Below are 19,694 nucleotides of genomic sequence, written 5' to 3'. Positions count from 1 at the left end.
AGAATATAATAAAGCCACAACACTATTTTATGTGAGGCACTTGTTTAAGATTTACTATATCCTCATTGTCGTGTGGTATTTTTGAAGGGTAGGGGTAAGAGGTACTTGCTTTCAAACTTCATTTAACTTCCACATACTAGTTTGAGTTGGAGCAGTGTGTACATTGAGGGTTTTGAAATACAATATGGTGTCATTGAACAGTATTTCCTCTGAGGTTTTACTTTTAAAGACAGCAGCAGTGTTTATCCCTTGAGTGCTTATGCATGAACCCAGAAAATCTTCAGGTGCCCTCTGCTTTTTCTCTTCAGCCCATATGATCACCATTGACACCAATTTGTAGACACTACTTTTTCTTAATTTGTACCATAGGAACATTTTGGAGTTGCTGCGAGGGTTTGGGTGGTTAGAAAGGAGCTAGAGAGTACCTAGCATGTCAAAGCCCTGGGGTTATCCCCTGCGCCCCTCAAAAAAAAGGAGGGGATCTTTTCTAATCGTGTGTGTGCCTTGGAGTGCTAGAGTTGACACATTACAATTCACAAGTTACGTTTGTAAATAATCTCACTACCAGTTGTTCTTCTGTAATTCAGTCTCGCCATAGCCATTATACTTTTCTGAGCTGTGTTAATTTAGATTCGCGTTTAGATTTGGGCCGTGGAGCTCCCGTCTGTCTTTAGCAAAGTAATCCAGAACAGGTGTTTCCATTTGATGCTCAAATTATGGAGGATCTGCCTCGTGTATTCTAGCTCCTGACTAGATTGATTTTAAGTGTATGTACTTTAGGGTCTCTTCTAATGGGTAACGTTTTCAGAACTGCTCTTAGAATATTTACAGCTCTGTCTACGGCCAGACCATCCTGATTGCGCTCAATCTTGTCTGATCATGGAAGCTAAGCAGGGTTGGGCCTGGTTAGTACTTGGATGGGAGAATATTTACAGATCTGTGCTTTTAAGGGAATTTTGGTTTTATGCCCTTTTGTTTGCTATGCTGTGGTACCTGAGTATTTAGCATTTAAAAGAAGTAAAATGCTGCCTAAAAGGTATAGCTGATTTACACAGATTGTTATGACCAACATTAAGGAAGCATAATTTGATATTTAATATTCAAATATATAGTATATATAATGTGTTTTTTAAGGCCTCAGACAGAATGTGATCTAAGTTTTTTTTTCCTGAAGGTATTTGAAATAAGAAATACTGAAGACCTAACTGAAGAGTGGTTACGTGAGAAGCTTGGGTTTTTCCACTAATGTGAACTTCTGTGTTTCTAAAGTATTTATGTATTAACCTGACCATACTGGAACCAGACATAAATACTTATTTATGCCTAAAAATGCACTGTTACTTACAGTTTATTTCCCGCAGTAAAGAAAAATTCATTTGTGCAAAGTTTGAACAAAGAGGAAATCATCTTCATAGTAATGAAACTTTGTAAAGTGTTTCCTTATATTTGTAATTGTTAGGTGGACCCCTTTTCTCCAGGGACTTTTTGCACTCTTGTGACTAATTTGTATTACTATGGTTCAGAATTTGTTACTATTTACAGACACCATTGGAAAGTGGGTATTAGCTTGTGATAGACAACTGTTGCCTCCTTTTGACAAATACTGGATATTAGCAGTTTATATATGAAAGTAGCATATTATCACTTGTCAAATTGTTGACATTAATTTGGAGTTAAAGACTTGATTACCCAATTTTGAGCCATGAGTAGTAACTAATTTAGTGTAACCTGCATTCTAAGTACATTTTTCATCAATTTCATACCTCTTTTGATTTCCTGTATCTTTTGAATCAAGTCTAGAAACATGTTAAGGTCTGAGAGTTAGATTTTATGATAGAATTATGGCTATTAGCTTTTCTTCTTATGGAAAATAGCATCTTAGTCTTAGAAATTGGTGGGTTGTAATAACCAAGGGCTTCCTTCCTGTTTATGTCATTTCTAGATAGTTTTTTATCTAGGTTAATAACACTTTATAAAGCACCTCCTAATGTCTTGTGAGCACTAATTATTTTAAGTGTGTTAGTACAGTGCCTTTGATTTGTTAGTTTTATAGTTTAAGATTTTTACACTCCCAGTAATCTAGATTTGGTGAAATTAATACTTTTTTTAAAGGGTCCAAGTAAAGCAGTTTTCTAATGTACGTGTATCTGAAATTTGTAATAAAATCAGCCTCTTATTTTTAAAATTCCAACTATCCACTTGGAATTGGTGAGTATATGGCAGTTGAGAATGAAAATTTGGGGTATATTTCTGATTAGTTTTGTGCCATATATAAAAATTACTTGTCTTAAAAAACTTTGACCAGAGTTGATAACACATCAGTAGAAATCACATCTTTTATCCTAAATGGCAGAACATACTCTAAACTGGACATGTGAATGATTGACTAAGCTAGTCATGTTAGATGACGGCACCCTTGCCATAAATTGAGAATACTAATATATAGCATAACTTAAGATTCAGAAGTACCAGAGGCTAACTAATTGGATGAGTGAATTCTTATATTAAGAATATTGTAATCATTTCAAAACTAGCGAAGGCATTATTTTTATGTTGGCATATTTTCCATTCCTAGGTCCTTTGCATTTCATTTCTGAGGGTTCTGTGCCAACATTAGTAAAGAAATAAAAATGGAATTTTCAGAACATTGAATCGAGCGTCTTGTGTTCCCAGCACCATTTGGCTTCACTAACCAAGAAGTCTGAACAATTACAAGTTGGAGATGAGGAATTGGTAGAGTAGGTGTTTGTTTTGGCTAATGAATGGAGAAGTCCTGTATTTCAATTTCCAGAGAGAAAAATTGGTCCAGGAAGTTTAAGAATGTCTTAAATAGGTATTTTGATATTGGAGAATAACTTGCTCATAATTCTGCAGAAATACACATGAAATCCAAGTGGAGAGTAGTTTTTGAGTGAAGGAAATGAGAGTTTGTTTTACCTAGTTTTCATCGGTAAGAGAAACTGGTGCTGCAAGAGTGTATTTTTAAAAATTTCTTATTTTATTTTCCAACTTCAGATTTGTTCTTGTTTTTTTTTTAACTTGGGAAGTCCTCCATAATGTCAGACAATACTGACCTGCCAACACAGAACTCTTAGTTCCCTTATTCTCTAGCAGGAGCAAAGAGCTATGAAAAAACTGTTCTTTTTTGAGCTTGTTTGGCTCCTTTGTCAGTAACACGTATTTTGCAAGACAACAGATTGTTCACTTAGGGGATCAGTAGAACGTGTTTTTCATTCTGCATGTCCTATGGGAAGATCAAATCCCATGTCCTAAAATGTTTCTCAAATATTTACATAAACTTTGCTTTAAATAAATTTCTTATTGTTCTTTTAATGTATATTTCCTACTTAGTCTGTTTTTCTGCCTTCCACAAATAGTAACTACAAATTTCATAATTCCAGTTTTTACATTCCGTATCTTTCTGGTGTAACCATTCCCATTCAGCCTTAAATCTTATTAATCTTTCTTTTTTGGCAGCAACTTTTTCCCTGGAACCTTCCACATGGTATTCTAAGTCAGCATTAGTTTTGAAATTATTGGTCTGGTCTGGAGTAAGTTCTGCATAGCATCTAATGTCAAAAGAGAACCAACTAGCAATCGAAGTATGAATTTAGTATGGTTTTTGTGGCAACATAAGTGACATATGAAGAAAACTGTCCTCAGGTTACTACGCTGGAATTCCAAAATGTCTGAGTTTTGAATAATAGTCACTTTTTCTGGTATTGAAGCAATTATGTTAGGAAAAAAGTTGATTGTTTTTGTTTAACTGATTTCTGAAATAAATGTTTGAAATGTCTATTTCTAAACAGTTTACTAAATGCCTAGTGAAGTTAAACATACTCTTGTTTTAAGAGGGTGTTGCTAAATTTTTTATTGTCATTACTGAATAATCCATGTGGCAAAATGTCTGTCAGTGCTTTCCTCCCTTTTTTATCTCCTATTTTCAGGAGTCAGTTGTAGCCATAAACTGTATTCTGGTCTGACACTTTAACTACACATTTCTGGTTAAGGGAGTTTATTGCCTAATTCACTTTGGGGACCCTCCTCCCACCCAAATATGTAGATGCTAAGGAAGGTGTACTTAAAAAATTGTTTGGACTACTTTTAAAACTCAATGTCATTAATCCATGTGTGGACTAGTGATGAACAGATATTTTCATAAAAGTTTAAATGCTGATATTTGGTGGAAGTAGAGAGTAACTCGGATTCTGTCAGTTCAAGTATTTTTAGTGTGGTTGGATGCCCTCTTTGTTCAGTGGACTGATAATACTGGAATCTATAAAGTTTGAGCCTTTACAACTTAACATGAAGAAGTGTTTCAAACATTTCTGGACAAATCCTATTTTCTTGGAAGAATGTAAATAATCTTCTAGGCCACTTAAAACCAATGATCCCAAGTTGAGTATTGTTGAGAAACATTTCTTTTTAGGCCATTTGACATTTCAAATCAGTGAGCATATTCCTGTAATGTTTAAAACAACTACATGAGCTTGTGATGGAAACTGTTTTCTTACTTTGTGGAATATAATTCATGTACATATAATTACTTGAATATTCTTTTGAGATCTCTAACATGCTGAGGCAGTTCCCACTGATACAATATAATCTCATTGAGGAGGCTTGAAACATTAATGGTTTAGTCTTGTGAATTTTAACAGTTCTCTGTCATCGTTTAACAAAACCAACAACTGGCACAACTTCTTAAGCTGTGGTTTCAGTCTCTGCTAGTTCATACTGCATGTTTATTTTGGACAGTCTTTTGTTAAGCATGGTGCTTGTACTGGTTTAAATAAAATGTTAACATGAAAGGACTTTCGCTTTTCATTTTTTATCCCACCCCACCACTAAGTTACTATTACCTGCCTGGCTCAATTTGTATGAGCCACACATGGATTCAGCAGTTGACCTTACCTGGAAAAATTGGGAAACAAATAAGAATCACTTGGCAACTTGGAGAGAGGGGTATATAATGAGATTATGAAAATGTATAAAACAGTCTAAGGGTAAAATGATTACTCTGTAGAAAATATCAAATAATACTAGGGGCAGAAGGAGTTACTTCAAATTATGAACTCTTTGAAAGGGAGAATTAGAAATTAGGTGTGTATGTTTCCTAAGAAATCAGATTGTTTGGCTTTCTATTCAAATATATTTAGTTTCAAAAATGAAAGAAATCAAATTAGAAGATCTAAATATTGTTTATCATTACTTATTAAACTTTGAAAATCCATTCTCTCTTTTTTTTTTTTTACAGACTATGCATGTTTTGTTTAAGAGTTTACCACATATTTGCAGTTAGAGATGTAGTAGTAGTCACTGGGTTGTAAAAGGAATAGTTTATGTCTTCCTATCTTGAATCTCACATGGAGAATATAAAATATAAAATCTTTCCTCCTCAAGTTTGGCCCCTCAGGTGCTCCAACAGCCAAGTGCTAAAAGTTTTCTCTGTCACTAGAAAATATCTTTACTGTTTGTCCTTTTCACTCTTCAGCCATGAAAAGCATTGGTAAGCACGGCCTCGCGGGTGCCTGCCGTCATCTGCACAAGTGTGCACCTGGTGGCTGCCGAACCCTTCCTTCCACGAGGTATTTTCAGCTGTGTCAGGGAGCCAGTTAGGTGACAGACATTACTGCTGGGTGTCGGGATTTTTACACCAATGCCTCTTATCCTTGACTTGAGCTCTGCCCTGTGGTGGGAAAGCTCCCTGCTGAAGGTGCCCTTTTTGAGTTATGGGAAGGAAAAGCAGAAAGCCTAGGTTATGTCCAAAAGCCAACACGGGGAGGGTGTGTGTGTGTGATTTCTACAGTCACAACACAGCTGAGTGCAGATTCTCTTACTCTGGGAAGGCAAACAGTTATGAAGCCGCAAGGCTTGACAATAGCCCTTGACTGTCCTGGCTCCAGACACACCGAGGCCAGGGCTGGGCCCTCCATGCCCCAGGAGCCCCACCACACACTGCCTGGAGAAGCCCACACTGGCAGCCCTCTCCTTGGTGGAGTTTGAGCCAATGGCTCCCACAGTAGCTACACATGGAGTGGGGCTCCCTCTGGTGGCCCGAAGCCCTCCAGGGCGCCTCTGTGGCCAGTCCTCACAGCTCATGGACTCACACCTGTGGAGGTGGCACTGTGTAGAAGTCTCCATGATTCGCCATCTGTGCCTTCTGGAAGGGTGCCTGAGCCTCACTTGGGCCTGAGTGGGCACAGTTCCAGTGGCCTAGAGTGAGTGCCGTGCCAGATGGTGGAGTAGGACTTGAACCTGTTCTGCCACCATGGCCCTAGCATCCTGGGCCTGTGGTGGGCAAGGCAACCTCTCGTCTGTGGGGTCGGTCACTCTTCCCGTTGGCTTGATGAATGGCATCTGGTTTCCTTCTGTTCCACCAATCTCCTTACCACCATGTCCTCTCCCATATCATTCATTCATTCATTTGTTCATTGTGGTGTGGGAAGTGAACCCAAGGCCTTCACATTGAGCTAGATCCCCAGTCCTTTTTTTATTTTTTATTTTGAGACAGGGTTTCTTAAAGACTGCCAGGTTGTCCAATCTGGGCTTGAGCTTGGGATCCCAGAGTGCTGACTTTTCATTCTTCACACCATGATCAGGCTGAGAGATTCCCAGATAAGATTCTAATGAGGGACAAACCACGTCTCATTCTGCACTGTAGGTTTCCCACGGAAGTGCACACCTGGCAGAGGTGAGGTAGAGGGATGGGAGCGGCAAGGAAGAAACTCCGGACAAGTATTGACGTCAGACTGGATTGGGATTTTTTTTTGGTACCAAGGATCGAACTCAGGACCTTGCGCTTGTGAGGCAGGAAGCAGCACCACTGAGCTAAATCTCCGGCCCAAGACTGGAATTTTTATCACCTGAAAAAAATAAGCATAAATCCATTCTACTTAAAGTGACCAGCCAGACTGGGGTGAGAGGATTCCTCCATAGACAAGGAAAGAAACAACTGAAATGTCACAATAGATTTCTTGGATGTAGAATTTTTCTTCCTTTAGGTTATTTGTATTTTCTCATTTTTCTCTAATGTTATATTAGTTGTTTAATTAAAGGTTTGTTTTTTTTTAAAAAAAAGAATACTATATTTAGTTCAACAAACAGCAGACTTTGTGCTTGAAAGGGCATTTGAGATGGTTTTTGCAGGCCATTGATTTGGGCAGGCAGCCGAGGCATGGGAAGGAAATGTTTCTGTTGGTGGAGGAAGATGAGGCTAGGCCGTGTTTGTAGGTGAGGCTGGAGTTGAGAACATGTAGGGAGTAGTTAGTGTGAATGTAGTTAGTGTAGGAAGCAGTGGCAGATGAAACCAGAGCTAGTATGGTAGGCAGTCAGGCACTTTTTAATGTGTGTAAGTCAACAGATACATACCCCCAAAAAGTAAGGTACCCAAAAAATACAGGTCATTTCACTCCTTTAATGCTGTGCTTAGAGATTTCTTCTGCCAAATATTTCATCACACATTAAGTTCTACCTTCCATCAAACACAGGGACATAAACACAATTCCACCAAGTTCTTTGTCACTTTATAACAGAATGGCCTTTCCTCCCATTTCCAATAACACATTCCTCCTTTCTGAGACCTGTCTTCTACTGGCCCTACCACTTAGGGATCCTCTGAGAAGCCAGAGGCTCTCAGCTCCCATCCTCTGTGCCCTTTCGAGCAAGCTCCTGAAGGCTCCTTTCGAAGCAGTGGACTTCAGAACTCTTTAGTCTCTTCTCCTTACCCAGTTCCAAAGCCACCTCCACACATTCATGCATCTGTTATAATAATACTCCACTTTTGGTGTCATGCCTTAGTCTGTCTGGGGTGTTATCACAAAACACCTTAGACTGGGTAATTTATAAACAACGGAAATTGATTGCTCACAGTTCTGGAGGACAGGAGGTCCAAAATCAAGGCAGCAGAAGATGGTGAGTGGTGAGGGCCTGGTGGCAACTTCTCTGTGTGTCCTCATATGGCAGAAGAGGCAAGGCGTCCCAAAGGCCACAGCTTCTCATACCATCATATTGGGCATCAGGTTCTCCCATAGGCACTTTGGAGGGCTGTGTGTGGCACACAGGGACCATGCCTGCCCCATGAAACTTGTGCCTCTTTGCCTCGTCCCATCCGGAAAGGTGGATCTTGTTCCTTCTGCCATCTGGGCAACTTCTCAGATCTGACCCTTACATGCATCTCTGGTCTCATTTTATCTTATTCTCATCCTAATCCGTGACATCAACACCTCGCTGGCTTACTCTGTTCTTCTTCCTGAGAAGATTGCCCACTGTCTCCCTATCCAACCCCGACACTCTGACCTGGGCATACAGACTGCCTCCTGCAGGGCCCTTCCCTGCACATTCACCCCGCAGTGAGCAATCCATCTACCTGCCTGCTTGAATTCTCAGCACTGACCTCCCTCTGATATTTTTCTAATTTTCTGTAGCTGGTCTGGTTGAGAACTCTTGCGGAACCACATAACATTTTTTCCCTTTATTTTTATTAGTATCTTCATGGGAGGAGCTGGTACATGTGTGTAACACATCTTGATGCTCTTTTCAACCCTTTCCCCTTCCCTCCATACCCCCTCCCTCCACCTCTTGACCTTCCCTTTTGCAAACTTTTATCCTTCTCTTTATTTACATTTTACATTTCTCATATAAAAGAAACCATGTGATATTTAAGCTTGTGTGTCTGATTTATTTCATTTAATATTATGGCTCAAGGTGCCACCATTTTCCTATAATGACAATTTTTAAGTTATTTTTCAAAAGCTGCTATTTCTGTTTCCTGCCAAACTTCTCTTTTTCTCTCTGGTTAGAAAGCTTTGTTGATGACATAGTATTTCCATAATATCCCAGCCACTTAGTTGTTGAAAGTGCCTTTTCTGTTACTACGATTCAGTTTTGTTTGCTTTTAAAGTGTAATCTCATATTTGATTCAAAATTACTCTCCCTCAACATGGGCTCACTCTCTGCCTGTGGGTGTGTGGGGTGTCTTCACACCCTGCTGTCTTATCCTGCCATCCTTTCTTGGGCAGGGGAGGAAGAAGATGGGCTGAAGATCCTGTAGGCATCTATGTATTGCTGTAAGTTGGCTGCTTTTCTTTTGGATGCTATTCTGCCTGTGTTTTAACACTGACCGGCACAAGTTCCCAAAGTGGGGAAATGGCGGTTCTTTCCAAGTATCCAAATGATGATTCTTTCCCAGGGGTCATTCGTGGGGCCTTCAGTCAGCTTTGCAGGGTTTCTTCAAAATTAATCTTTCTACAACTTTTGCTGTGCTTGGATTATTGAGCATCTTTGCCCATCTCATTACTTTTTCTATGTACTTGTTGCTGTTGTTTTCCTTGAATACTTCAACAGATTGGTCAAATGCCTAGCAATTTTTCTGAATGCTTCAACACACAAGATGATCTGCTGGTTCATTTTGTCCCCTTGGAGCCCTCCCTCCCCATCTTCCATCCTCCTCCTGAAATCTGGCTGGGTTGCTCTCTAGGCATGAGGCACAGCTGCCTTCTGGAAGCTTCCTCTTCCTTTGCTTGCTGTCTTAGTTGGAGCCCTTGGGTTGGATCCCACATATTCATTTAGTGCCAACTCATTTTTCTGAAGCTCATGTTGCATTGGGGCTGAGTGTTTTATTTCTGAAGTGCTTCTCCTGGGAGCAGAGACCAGTGTGGAGAGGGGCAGAGAGGGGTTCTGGACAGGCGGAATAAAAATGTCCGGCACACCAGCTGCATCACCAACCAACCTGAGTACAGAGGAGAAGCATGGATGGCACTCGGTGGCAGCATTCACCACATTTTTTGTCACATCTTGTAAAGACACTCAGGAAAGAGCACTTCTGGAGCTGCTTCAGAAAGTGGTGAGAATGACGGGATAAGTGTGTTCAAATGAAAGGGTACATTTTAGGTGAGATGAATGGCAATATATCTTTTTCTGTAATAAGTTTTAAAATGTAAACAGTCACTATATATTCTGATCACACCCCAAAGCTATTATTTTGAGTGCTTTTCATATGTCAGCCCTTTGTAAATACTTGGCATGCTTTATTTCATTTCATCCTCACAGCAAGTCCTGTGCCTAGCACAGCCACATATTAGTTGCTCCATAAATATACATTTTAACATTATTTTGAAACAATGAAATGCACATTCTTAAGAAGAGTATGATGAACTCCTATATATGTCCCACCTGGATTCAATGTTGGGAGACTCATTTTCCGTACATCTCCCACGCAGGGGCACAGATAGCCTTTTCTGGACTTTTCTGGACTATCTTTGCAGGGAAGAGTGATCAGTTTGGGCAGAGAGTGTCTTCTTTTGGAGCGAGGGACAGTTTTTTTGTTTTTTGTTTTTGGTACCAGGGATTGAACTTGGATCCTTGCGCTTGCGCAGGAGGCGGCGAAACCACTGAGCTAAATCCCTGGCAGGGACAGTCTTGTTTAATGTCCAGCCCCTCTCTGGTGCAAAGGTTGTACAGGTTTCCCTGCACCCTGTTATTAAAGACTGGGGGTTTGCACAGCTCAGAGTTTGTTAATAATGAGATTTTATTGCTTGGATTCCCCTGCGTGTGCAGTGTTCATCTGGGGCTTTCTCCATAACCTGGGACTTGACAGGCAAGAAGAACTGACAGGCAGGTGCTCATGCTGCGTAAGAAACTCCGTGAGCTCTGAACCTAGAGTTTCTTGATGGTATCCTTTGAAGCATAGAAGTTATTGAACTTGTTAAGGCCAAAATTAGCTATTTACTTTCCTCAATGTGTTTTACCCACTCCTAAGATCACAGGAGTTTATTTGTGTGTTCTCCACACAAATTTCTCATAGCTTTAGCCATTCCATTTAGGTCTGTGATTCACTTGGAATTCGACTCTGTGTAGGGTGCAGAAAAGGGATCAAACTGTAGTCACGTGGATGTCCAGTTGTCTCCATACCATTTATTGAAAAGAATAAATCCAGTTGTCTCAGAACCATTTATTGAATTGTCTTGGGGTTCTTGTTGAAATTCATCTGACCATAAATGTGTGGGTATATTTTTGGATTCTCTGTTCTACACCACTTTATCTATCTATCTATCTGTCTATCTGTCTATCTATCTATCTATCTATCTATCTATCTATCTATCTATCTATCTTATGCCAATACCACACTTAATTTTATCACTGTGGCTTTGGATTAATACTCAAAATTGGGAATGTGAATTCTTTGAAACAATTAATTTCAAATTTTGTCCATCAGCTACCTCATTTAACTCTGAGTAAGTTGCTGAAGTTTACAGTTCATCAGTGTTTTCATCAGTAAGTGGTGTAAAAGTGACGGCATACCATTTAACTTCTTATGAGTACTATGCAGGTATTAAACATGCTTGGAGTCTAGATGGGACAACAAAATGTCATTTATTGAAAACTGGAAAGGGCAGGCAAGCTAAATTTAAGTTAATTCAGTCTGAATTCCATGACTACATTACAGGAAAGAGCTGAAGTTCACAAATGATGCGTTCTTTTGGATAAAGTCAAGGTTCTGTGATGTAAGAACATGGGCTTTTTGCTGAGCATTTGTTCCAGAGTAACGGCAACTTTATCACTTGTTTCAACATTTGTGCCCTTTTAAAAAATAAATATTTGATAATAACCTCCGCGTGCCCTCCAGATAAACTCTGGATTAAGGCCAAGGTCAAATTACCTATGTCTTTTCTGTTCTTTAAAAAAAAATTATTTTAAAGTATGTTTATCACTGTAGCAAAAGTGGTAAATATAGAAATGCAAAAGTAGGGGGAATTCTTATTATTCCACCCTGTAGGATAATCACTGGTAACATTTTCATATGTACTAGTTTCCTTTCAATCTTTTTTCCCTGTGCTATATAAAGATGCTGTTTATCGCATGTATCTAATGTCATACCATGAGTAACATTATTACACTTGATCTTAGCCAAAAGGCCGAGAAGCGATCATGAGTAACATTATTTAAACATTCTCCATTTTAAAAACCTGCAAATGGCTAGTTTAACAATACTTTTAGTGCATATATCATGACTTACTTAACAATTTCCTGATTATTGGATGTTGTGGTAGTTTTCAGAACTGTCATCATCAGAAAGCTGCTGCCACCACTGCTGCCTCCTTGGGTCCTGAGCATGTGGGGCTTGAATGGCCCCACCACGGAGCTGGTCCCATTGGCCATGGCAGGATGTTGTGGCTGCGTGGTTGGTTTTCCTTGGAAGGGGCTAGGAGTTTGGAGAGCCTGGAGAACGTAGTCACCTTCCCTTCAGGATAGTGAAAGTCTGAACACATTCCTGGACATCCTTCCAGATGCAGATAAATGTCTTTCTCTTCAACATTCAATTTCCCACTTGGTGCCTGAATCTCTTCCCTTTTCACCTTCTTTTGCACTGAAGTTTTCTTTGGTCAGGCATACTGAGTCTGTTGTCTTCTCTCAGCTGGGATTATTGTCAGTTCTGTTTATCCACACGGAGTGCTTTACATCTCGTCGAATCCTCAGAACATTACGATGTTGGTGTTATCATCATCCACATTTTTTTCAGGCAGTGAAACAGGCTTTGAGAGGTACAGTTGCTTCCCCGAGGTCACCAGAGCAAGAAGTGGCAGGGCAGTGGTTTCCCACTGCAGTACTGCCCTGGGAAACTTTGGCCGGGGTCCCGCCTCACAGTAGATTCCAAGTCAGGGCCTGGGGATTTAGCTCAGTGGTTCCACCGCCTGCTTTGCAAGCGCAAGGACCCGAGTTCAATCCCCAGTACCAAAAACAAAAAAACCAAGTCAGGGTCAGCTTCCTGTGTGTCTAGGGAAGCAGTTTAGGTGGTAGCCCGATTCTTCTCTTTCCAGCTCCTGGGACTCTTCCAGAAGGGAAGTCTTTTCCTTCACTCACTGGGTTGGGTGCCCTATTACTAATTAATTGGAGCTTTTAGGTTTTGATTATGTATGTGTTCAAAGTTAAAACTCAGAGCATGAATCAATGTTTTCAGAAGGCTTTGCATGCGTGCCTTTTACATGAGGTGTGATCAAGATGTATGAGAAATGTTTAATTTTTTCTTTTTTTTTTTTTTGGTACCGGGGATCAAACTAGGGTCCTTGCGCTTTCGCAGCAGGTAGAGAAACCACTGAGCTAAATTCCTGGCCCTGGAAATGTTTAAATTTAAAAAAGATGTCATAGTAAAAGACACATTGCCACCAATTCCCCTCAAAACAAACCCCTTTGCTTCAAACACATTGACTCCATCATTCTTGACACTTTCTGAAGCAGTTTCTGAAAAAGATCCTCTTTTTTGTGTCTCCAAGTGATATGATCAAAATTACTGTGTATGTTCCTGCTGAATACCATCCAAAAAAAAGGCAGGCTTGTAAAAACATTAGGGTGGACATTAGAAAAATGAACAAACCATATGTCCAGAATTCATAAGAAGATATTCAAATGATCAAAAGCATATTCAAAATGTTCATCTGATTAATGAGCAAAGAATGCAAATTAAAGGAGTTACATTTTCTCTATCATGTTAGAAATGGCAAAAAGAATGAGAGTAATCTACAATAGCCACAAACACAAGATAGCTACTAATCTTACACAAGATGTGTACTATCTGTAAGGACAAAATTGTAGAATTTTACTGAAAAAGACTGGAAACCTAAGTAAATGAACATATATGCCACGTTCATGGATAGGAGGACTCAGGATCTTAAAGATATCAATTCACCTTGAATTGATTCATAGATTTAAAGAAATTTCAATCAAAATTGCAATAGAGGACTTAAAATACATACATACATATATATATATATATATATATATATATATATATATATATATATATATATGCCTGAAACTACTTAAGACACAAAAATAAAAGAACTAGACAAGGAAATTTTTCTTACCAAGTAGCAAAACTTTTTTTTTTAAAAAAGGCAATGTTTAAGATCATGTAGGCAAATTTTACAATGAAATAAAGTAGAGGACCCCAAAACAGACTGACACATTATGGAAAATGGGCATATGAGTGGTGACATTACACATCACATCACACATCAAAGTAAATTGGTAGGGGCCAGGGATTTAGCTCAGTGGTTTTGCTGCCTGCTGTGCAAGCACAGGGACCCAAGTTCAATGCCTGGTACCAAAAACAAAAAGAAAACAAACAAACAAACAAACAAAAAAGTAAATTGGGTCGTCACCTTTTACCCTACATAAAAAGTAATTCCTACTTATATGTTCAAAAATTTTAAATGTTGGAAGGGAATAGAGGTATAGCTCAGTGGTAGAGCATTGACCTAGCATGCAGGAGGCCCTAGATTTAATTCCCAGCATTAATTATTAATTTTAAAAATAAAATACTTACAAGAAAACATAGGATATTATATATGACCTTGATCAGGGAAGGATTTCTTTCTTTTTTTTTTTTTTTCAGTTCTGGGGATCGAACTAGGGTCCTTGCGCTTGCACAGCAGGCGGAGAAACCACTGAGCTAAATCCTCAGCCCAGGGAAGGATTTCTTCAACACACAAAGGGCATTCATAATAAAAGATAAGATTAATGGATTTGAACAGACTAAAATCAAGAATTCTATTTAAAGACATTTTAAAGTGAGTAAGAAAACAGGCCATAAACTAATAGAAGACATTTATAAAACTAATAACTGAGAAAAGATTAGTATTTTTCATATATAAAGAACTACAAATCTGTTGGAAGAAATTTTTTAAAAATTCAAAAATGCCTGGTGTAGTGGTGCGCACATGTACTCCCAGCACGTGGGAGGCTGAGGCTGGAGGATTGCCATGAGTTTGAGACCAGTTGGGCTGCGTAGTGAGTTAAAGGCCAGGCTGAACTATGTAGTAAGACCCTGTCTCACAAAACCATAAATAAATATCCCGAAGAGCAGGATACTAAATCAAGATTTAAAAATCAATAGCTTTTCCATACACTAATAATGAACTAGCTGAGAAAGAAACCAGGAAAACAGGGCTGGGGATTTAGCTCCATGGCACCACGCCTGTCTTGTAAGCACGGGGTCCTGAGTTTGATCCTGATCTTACTGCTTAATGTGTAAACTCATCACAGGAAGCATCGCTGTTTCTAATAAATATTGCTGAGAACAAAAAACAAAAACAAAAACAAAAAAATTAGGGTGTCTCCTCATCCACCTCATTCACCAGATCTGGCACCAGGGAACTGATTTCTGGCTCTTCCCCACAGTCAAAATGACCATGAAAGGTAAATGTTTTGAATCCATTCAGGATATAGAGGCAGCCATGACAGCACAACTAGATATTCAGGGAAGAGGACTCCAGAAGCGCTTCAGAAAGTGGCAAAAACTATGTTCAAATTGTGTTCAAAGTAAGGGAAGTATTTTGATGAGACTCATAGCACTGTGTCTTTTCTTTTAAATGTTAACATTTCCATCGTTTTTGATCACACTGCATATGCTCTGAAAGCTGTCAGCTGCCAGTTAATTTGATGAGTCTGAGAATAGGGGCACAATGCTTATGGCCTTTTGTTTCCTGATGGGAGGCATCCCAGAGGGGATTGGCGTTGAGTGAAAGCTTTTGGGCTCCAGGAGAGAGGGGGAGAGGAGCTGGTCTCCTGAACTGGGGAAGGATCCAAGTCTGAGGGTCTTGCAGGCAGTAGGGATACATATCCTGGTCTGTAGGGTCTGGGATGGTGGTGATACGAAGGAGACTTCCAGCCAGGAGCCTGCAGAGACCAGAGTTCCCTGGGCAAAGACTCTAATACCTGGCAGTGCCTTTTTTGGTGAAGTTGCCCAGGCTGGCCACAAAATCGTGGTTCTTCTGTCTCAGCCTCTGGAGAAGGTGGGATTGCAGGTGTGTTGCCACACGCAGCTCATCTGTGGTCAGTGCTGTGACCCTATGCTTCCAGGACTCTACTGTGACTCTTAGAAGGGGTCTCCCATAATGCCTGAGACAGAAGTTTTCACTAATCTAGGAGAAGGGAAACTAAAATTGGAATAAAACTACTTAAACACAATAAAGAGCACAGCACTTTTTCATGACTCAGTGACTTCATTTCTAAGTATTTACTCAAAAGAAATGAAAATATATATTCACAGAAAAAAATAGACTTGCTCAAGGGTAGAAGATTCTCCATAATAGCCCCAGATTGGAAATATTCCAGTTGATCATCAATAGGGGACAAGAGGGCTGGGGATTTAGCTCAGTGGTTCCAGCGCCTGCCTCGAAAGCGCAAGGTCCTGAGTTCGATCCCTGGTACCAAAACAAACAAACAAACAAAAACAATAGGAGACAAGATAAACAAACTATGATATAGTCATACAACGAAGTATTACAGAGCGATAAAAAGGAATGAACTACTAATAACAGTATGGAAGAATCTCAGAAATATGCTGAATAAAAAAGCAATATATGAAAGTCAATACTGTATACTGTTTTTGAGATACTGTAGGATCTCACTAAATCACTGTCTACATTTAATGACAAAATGCTCTAGAATAATCTATAACAACACAAAGCACATCCATCAGTGGTTGCCTTGGGCTGTGAGTTGGAAAAGAACACAGTGCAACTTTTGGGGTTATTCTAAGTGTTGAGGGTGGGTACCTACCTGAGTATGTAGTTTTATGCAAACATTTGAAGATACCAATGTACCCATTTTAAGGGTACCCAATTGAAGGTACTGACTGTACCCTTAAAATGGATATGTCTTATTGTATGTAAAGCATACCCTTATTTATTTACTTGTTTGGAGACAGACTCACTATGTATTTCAGGCTGGCCTTGAACTCACTGTGATCCTCCCACCTCAGCATCCTGCATGCTGGAATTACAGGCGTGACCACCATGCCCAGCTAGGAATCACACTTTAATAAAGTTAATTTTAAAAATGAATAAGTTACAGATACATATAACATGTGAATGATCCTCACAGAGAAAACCTTTTGCTGAGCATTTTGCTGAGCATCCCCCCCCCCAAAAAAAACAGGCACAAAGAATACATATCAGGTGACTTCATTTACTGAAGTTCAAGAACAGGTAAAATCTTTGTTCTATGCCAAAAGGTAGAACAGTTGTTGCCTGGATAGGGGTGCTGAGGGAAGTTTGTGGGGTGTGGCGGGTTGTCTATCTTGTTTGCACAGGGGTTATGTGGATATGTGCATCCCTGAAACTCCCCGAGTTACACATTTCCTAAGACCTGTGCATTTCAACATCCTACAATGTTATGAAAAAAATATATAAAAGAGGGGCCGGGGATTTAGCTCAGTGGTTTCGCCACCTGCTGTGCAAGCGCAAGGACCTGAGTTCGATCCCCAGTACAAAAAAAAAAAAAAAATATATATATATATATATATATATATATATATACACACATATATATATATAAAAGTAAGAACAAAAGGCCTTTTTTTTTTTTTTTTTTGCACACATGTGATTGCTGGCTGAGTCATTCCTGTACTGGAATCCCTTTCAAGAGGGTGGAGTAACAGGCGCTCCTGGGGCAAAGGCCACAACAGTGGGTGACCCAGCTGCCTGATCCCGAGTCACATATCACAGGTGTGCGTGCATGTGTGCTCGAGCTGCCCCTTCCTGAGATACTGGGACAGGAGAGGGTCCTCGCTGAGCACAGGGCACTGTGGCCCCGAACCCTTGAGCAAACCCTGAGGTCTGCCAGCTAGAGAAGGTCAGGGTGGATGGCTGGGTGGGGCACCTTGTATTTCCTGTGTCCCATCCTGTCCTGTTCTTCCCAGCCTCCCAGCTGTTCTTTCCAAGGCTTGTCTCTAGTTTAGGTCTAGATGGAGAAGCCGTTTATAACAACCCCTAACTTCCGGAGAAGGTTGCTTCCTCCCCCAATGACTGGGAACTGCTGGTCTGCGATTCTCAGTTTAGGGTCTTTTTCCTTTTGGAAGTTCTTTGCTCAAGGGAAGATCCCAGATTTCCCAAAGCACTGCTGATCAAGGGCAAGGCCCTGCGGGTGCAGGGTTCTGCTCTTTATGTCACCACCTTGTCTTACTCCTCCCGCCCTGCGGAATGGCTGTGTGGGTGGACCTCCTGGACCAAAGAGCAAGGCTGTCTCCTTGGTGTGCACCTGTCTGGGCACTGAGCAAGATGTCAAGCACCAGTGTCACCTGGGAGATGGGCAGTGAAATGTGTCCTGCTATGAGCCTCCATAGACACGTGACATGGCAAACCCAAAGGAGAACCAAGCTGAGTTATCGAAGCAAGACCCTGGAGGATGATGAGATAGCGCTTGTTCCTGCTCAGGCCTGCAACTTTTTTCTTTTTCTTTCTCTTTATTTTTGAGACAGGCTCTCACTGTGTAGCCCAAGCTGGCCTCGAACTGGCAATCCTCCTGGCTCGGCCTCCCCAGTGCTGGGATTACAGGCATGCCCCCGCCCCCTATGCCTGGCTGCTTGCAGCATTTTAAACCCACTTTCTCTTAACTGCTTCACCCCTCCTCTTGCGCCTTCCTCAGTATGGTCTTCTTTCTAGTGTGGAGGCTGGAATATTCTGGAGTGAATATGTGAGTTTTCTTTGGTATTTCCACTAGATGCTTGGTGTTCGTGGGCTTTGGTCTTCAGGTCTCTAGCACTTGACTTGTGCCTCACTGTCTGGGTTGGGAGCAAGGTCAGTGGGAGAAACAGAGGTAAGCAGATGGGAAGACAAAGTGAACAAAGGGATTTGACTGGGGGAAGGAGAGAAGGGAGAGAGGGAGCAAGAGAGAATGGATGCATATGGCTAGAGCTTTGCAATATCACCCAGCTCCATCCCTAGATAGAAGCAAGAACTTAATTTCATATATACTACAAAATACTCCTACAAGTCGAAGGTATTATGGAAATTCCAAGGAATACTGAGAATTCTTTTAAACATAAATGGTATAGATTGCTCACTGTTGGTAATGGTCCTCCAAAATGTCAAGTAAAGGGCCGGGGATTTAACTCAGTGGCACTGCACCTGCCTTGCAAGTGCAAGGTCCTGAGTTTGATCCCTGGTACAAAAAAAAAAAAAGCAAGTAAGCCTATTATTTTCTCACCTCCTGCCTTGATGGTTGATGTATTTATTTGATGATTGATGTATTTATTTAATTTTAATTAATTCATTCATTATTGCAGTACTGGGGATTGAACCGTCATACACACTAGGCAAGTGCTCTACCCCAGCCCTTTAAAAATATTAAAAAAGTATATATTTTTGACAGCATCTGCTAAGTTGCTCAGGCTGGCCTCCAACTCATGATCTTCCTGCCTCAGCCTCCTGAGTAGCTGGGATTACAGGTGTGTGCCACCATATTGATTTCATTAATGATGGTTGGCTGACTTAATTGGCCCTTGGCTCTCATTAGAATGAGTGCATTTTCTACCAGATGGCAGCTGTGTAACATCTAACACATCCTTCCCAATGGAAATTTCTGTGACGCTGGAAATATTTATCTACACCATCTGATACAGCAGCTGTGAGTCACAGAAGGCCACCAAACACTGGAAATATGAGCAGTGCTGGTGAGGAACCGATCTTTAAATTTATATACAAACAGCTGTCCATGCCTCGTGTCTCCCACATCAGCAAGCACAGGTCTGAAGTTCACCCTACCTCATGTGCTGTGGTCCTGTGTGAAGGAGTCTGGGTGATCCGCGTGGAGGAGTCTGGGTATTTCACGCATGGAGGAGGCTGGGTGATCAGTGGGTGCATGACTGTGTGAGCCATCTGGATCCCACGTGTCGCAGGATGGGTGCCAGGTGAGAG

At 40.6% G+C, this 19,694-nt stretch overlaps 1 protein-coding gene and 1 long non-coding RNA gene across 2 annotated transcripts in view; one reads left to right on the top strand and one right to left on the bottom strand.

The window, feature by feature from the left end:
• Nucleotides 1-4,811, top strand: part of Gmfb (glia maturation factor beta) — a 13,858-nt gene extending 9,047 nt beyond the window's left edge. The window contains exon 7 of the mRNA XM_087208110.1: nt 1,175-4,811. Within this exon, the coding sequence (XP_087064236.1) occupies nt 1,175-1,246 (72 nt within the window). The 3' untranslated portion in view covers nt 1,247-4,811. The remainder of the gene's footprint in view (nt 1-1,174) is intronic.
• LOC147828846 (uncharacterized) lies at nt 2,980-19,694 on the bottom strand. The gene is made up of 2 exons (XR_015450098.1): nt 19,542-19,694; nt 2,980-6,863 (listed from the first exon to the last, which is right to left on the bottom strand). It is a non-coding gene; the product is annotated as an uncharacterized LOC147828846 (long non-coding RNA).

This window comes from Heterocephalus glaber, unplaced genomic scaffold (assembly GCF_053883595.1).
Source record: "Heterocephalus glaber isolate CG9 unplaced genomic scaffold, H.glaber_assembly_v1.0 deba00000901, whole genome shotgun sequence".
Lineage (NCBI taxonomy): Eukaryota > Metazoa > Chordata > Mammalia > Rodentia > Bathyergidae > Heterocephalus > Heterocephalus glaber.
The sequence above is the reverse complement of the archived record's forward strand: the minus strand, read 5'-3'. Positions and strand labels throughout refer to the sequence as shown.